The sequence below is a fragment of the Uranotaenia lowii genome, unplaced genomic scaffold (assembly GCF_029784155.1).
Source record: "Uranotaenia lowii strain MFRU-FL unplaced genomic scaffold, ASM2978415v1 HiC_scaffold_1056, whole genome shotgun sequence".
NCBI lineage: Eukaryota > Metazoa > Arthropoda > Insecta > Diptera > Culicidae > Uranotaenia > Uranotaenia lowii.
The window spans coordinates 10,715-14,148 of record NW_026597029.1 but is presented as its reverse complement, the minus strand read 5'-3'; the positions used below and the strand labels follow the sequence as shown (position 1 = coordinate 14,148).

At 42.7% G+C, this 3,434-nt stretch overlaps 1 protein-coding gene across 1 annotated transcript; it reads right to left on the bottom strand.

Annotated features, from left to right (window-relative positions):
• Positions 1-1,677: 1,677 nt before the first annotated feature.
• Positions 1,678-3,142, bottom strand: LOC129759109 (uncharacterized). The gene is made up of 3 exons (XM_055756528.1): positions 2,585-3,142; positions 2,308-2,520; positions 1,678-2,236 (listed from the first exon to the last, which is right to left on the bottom strand). The coding sequence occupies exons 1-3, from the start codon at positions 3,064-3,066 to the stop codon at positions 1,711-1,713; spliced, it is 1,221 nt and encodes a 406-aa protein (XP_055612503.1). The 5' UTR covers positions 3,067-3,142; the 3' UTR covers positions 1,678-1,710.
• Between the last annotated feature and the right edge of the window lie 292 nt (positions 3,143-3,434).

Genomic DNA, 3,434 nt, shown 5'->3' with positions numbered 1-3,434 from the left:
ACCAGTGCAAACCTAGGGCAAAACATGGAATAAAAAAACACAGTATAAAACAATTTTCCATAACTCGCAAAATTTTCGGATTATCCATTCTTTTTGAACGGTGAATATATTATTTAGCTGCTTAATGATCAAGTGGAAGAAACCCAGTTACATTTGTTGTTGTATCATGAAATGCATACATTAAAATGTGTCCACGATGAAATTGTCACACTATGAAATTGCTCTAACTTTTTAACTGTTGGGTAGAATTTAATGAAAATTTGGGTGAGTTTAGTTCATAGTGCATTGTTTACATCCTACAAGTTTAAAAGTCCTGTGATCAAAAATTCGCGGAAATGGGGACGAAAGAACAGCTCGTACGTGATAAAATCTTGCGCATTCATCACGTGAACAAGTATCTCTTGCATCGTTCCATCGCTAAAACATTGGGAATCGCGAATTCCATGGTGTCGCGAGTTATTAAGCAGTTCAAGGAACGATTGACCACCGATCGGAAGCCCAGAAGTGAAGAAAAAAGTATTCCGTACAACATCAAAAATTACAACCGCGTAGTTGGGGCCTTCAACCGAAACCCGAACGCCTCCGTTCGGGATGTGGCTAGGAAGCTGCACCTAACCAGAAGTTTTGTAAAGAAAGCCAAAACTAAGGCTGGGCTTCGAACGTTCAAGGTACAAAAAGGCCCTTAACCGCGACGAAAAGCAGAACAATTCCGCCAAAACCCGTACCAGGAAGTTGTACCTCAACATGCTGACGAAAGTTGAATGCTGCATCATGGACGACGAAACATCTGTGAAGACCGACTTCAAACAGATCCCCGGCACCATTTTTTCACGGCCAAGGATAAGTTCAGCGTTCCGGAGCATGTCCGCACTCAGAAGATGTCCAAATTTGCGAATAAATTCCTGGTTTGGCAAGCCATCTGCACGTGCGGAAAGCGGAGTGACCCAGGACACGATGAACGGACAGGTGTACATGAAAGAGTGCTTCCAGAAGTGGCTGCTTCCTATCCTGATTTAAGGCCCACAACGTCCCAACAATCTTCTCGCCGAATTTGGGCTAATGCCACTACTCCAAGGATGTGCTGAAGTGATATGCGGACAATAAGGTCAATTTCGTGCTGAAAACGTTAACTCCGGAGCTCCACCCCATCGAGAAGTACTGGGCGATTATGAAGCAGCACCTTCTTAAACGACCTAAGGTAGTGAGGACAGTCGAGGAACTGAAGAAAGTATGGGTTTACATGCAAAAACGGTTGATTCACATGTTGTGCAGAATCTTATGGCCGGGGTTAAGGTTAAGGTGCGGGCATTTGCGTATGGTCTGTAAATAAAATACGAGTAAAATCGTAAGATGAAGTTTAATAGTTATTTTTCAATCCCTGAAAATAAGATGGCAATCAAATCGGATGAAACCCCGAATTTCGCGAATCAATTTTGTGTATGGCGATTTCATCGTGGACACCCTTTACAGACTTGTTGTTTGGAAGAAGACTCTTAATTTGTTCCCAGATTTCTTTTTGTTAAACTAGGCAACTTTTGTAAACAATTTCACAAGTTTGTTATTTCTTCTTGTTTTTTACCAACATAGTAAAGTATGCATCTCACCAAAAAAGTTGCCATATGTCACGGGAAACATCTTCGGACAAGAAAGGATATTGCAAATGTTTTGAAATGCCCCATTTATTATTTTAAGTTATTGTTATCTTTAAAATCAGTTCTGTATATTAACAGTGTCGGCACCAGTTTTCGAGGTGATAACTTTCTGCACCAAATTGTTGTACGGACCAGCACCAACAGTGCTATTGTGGACGGATGTGGTAACCTTAGTAGTAGTAACGTTGTATGATCCTCCATTTCCGGTTCCGGATCCGATCAGAGTAGCTCCTCCGGTACCAACACCGAATCCTTCGCTCGAAGCCGACCCAGATGCACTCGATTCGAACTCACTTCCTCGAATGTCCAGATCGATGTTTGAGGAAGATGATGAAACGGAGGAAGAGGAGGACGAACCGGTGCTCTGATGTTGAGCGTAGCTTCCACCGACAGTGTTATCAGTGTGCTGATAAGTGACTTGGTGATAGTTGCTGCCTCCGGAAACTGAACTGCTGCTGCTTCCGGTTTGAGAATCAACTCCGGCCGAGTTGATCGTGGTACTTCCGTTGACGAAGATGATTCCGTTGATCATGTTTTCACGCAGGAACTGGGTCACCACTTCGCCGATGTTGTTTGGGCAGCCACTGAAAAGAAAAGTTTAATGTTGTTATGCAAGTATTATTTTTAATTCTAAATTACTATAAACAATAATTACGTTGATGAGTCCGCGGCAGCAGTAGTCGAGGTAGTTGTTGTGGTAACGTGAACGTTCGAATACTCATTCGAATGGCTGGTAGTTGGTTTCGTTGGCCGAGGAGTCAGTCTTTGACGGTGCATATCGAAGCGGGACTTCAAATCACGTACACCGAATTCTACCTCCAGAATCTTCCATACAATTTCTTTCAGTGTGGGAGAGAGCCATTCAAGTCTGTGAACACAAAATTTGAAGGTAAGTATTACTTTCGAATTTTCTAGTGTACCTTAAAACTTACTGAGCCTGGAGAAAGCTAGTCTGATCGCTGAACTCCTCCAGCAGGAAGATAGTTTTTCTATCGCACTCGCTGGCTCCTTCCAGAGTTTCGAAAAACTGCTGATATGGGTATTTTCCATTGGAGAGGTAGTCAGATTGACTGGTCGTTTGCTTGTCTGTTTCAGTTTTGATCTGTTGCTGGTATCCAGAGCTCTGCTGATTTGATTGCTGATGGTAGTTTTGGGACGCTCCATTATTCACCTGTTGCTGATAACTTGAGCTGTACGATGATGATCCACTTGTTTGTTGAGGACGACCCGGTTCTTTGTAGTCGACGTAAACAGGATTCTTGTAACCATGCTCTTTATAACCGTATCTATCGGAGCTGTACTGATTTTGAGAATCCTGATATCCAGAGACAGAGTTTGCATAGTAGGGTCGATAGCGATGTGCTTCGATTGCTCCCAAACAAAGAGCAAAACCAAGGACACTAAACAGCTTCATCCTGCAGAATTTCTTTCAATTTTAAACTTCAAAAACACTGAGAAATTTCCCGAATCTATCCCAACCGTAGCAAGGTCAAGGATACACTGATACCAGTCTCAGCGCTGAGGAACCTTTAAATAGGGCCAAAGGTCGAATCAGGTTTGTTTGACGTTTTACGACCTTCACCCATTCCTAATTGATGCTCCCTTTCTCACGTGTTCTTTCGATCAATCGTTTTCCAGCTTACAGAAGGGCTTTGATCGTTATTTATTGCCTCCAGTCAGTGATGGGCAGTTTCATAGAATTCGTTCTGGGTTCGAACTTCGAGCAATGAAAAGTGCAATCAATGCATTTTTATCGTCCATTTCTGATCTCCGGCTATTTGT

Bases quoted from the DNA above. Each gene is read 5' to 3' on its own strand.
- LOC129759109 (XM_055756528.1), bottom strand. From the start codon at position 3,066: ATGAAGCTGTTTAGTGTCCTTGGTTTTGCTCTTTGTTTGGGAGCAATC. The intron at 2,521-2,584 runs GTAAGTTTTAAG...TTGTGTTCACAG, and splicing joins ACTAGCTTTCTCCAGGCTCA to ACTTGAATGGCTCTCTCCCA. The intron at 2,237-2,307 runs GTAATTATTGTT...TTTTCTTTTCAG, and splicing joins GCTGCCGCGGACTCATCAAC to TGGCTGCCCAAACAACATCG.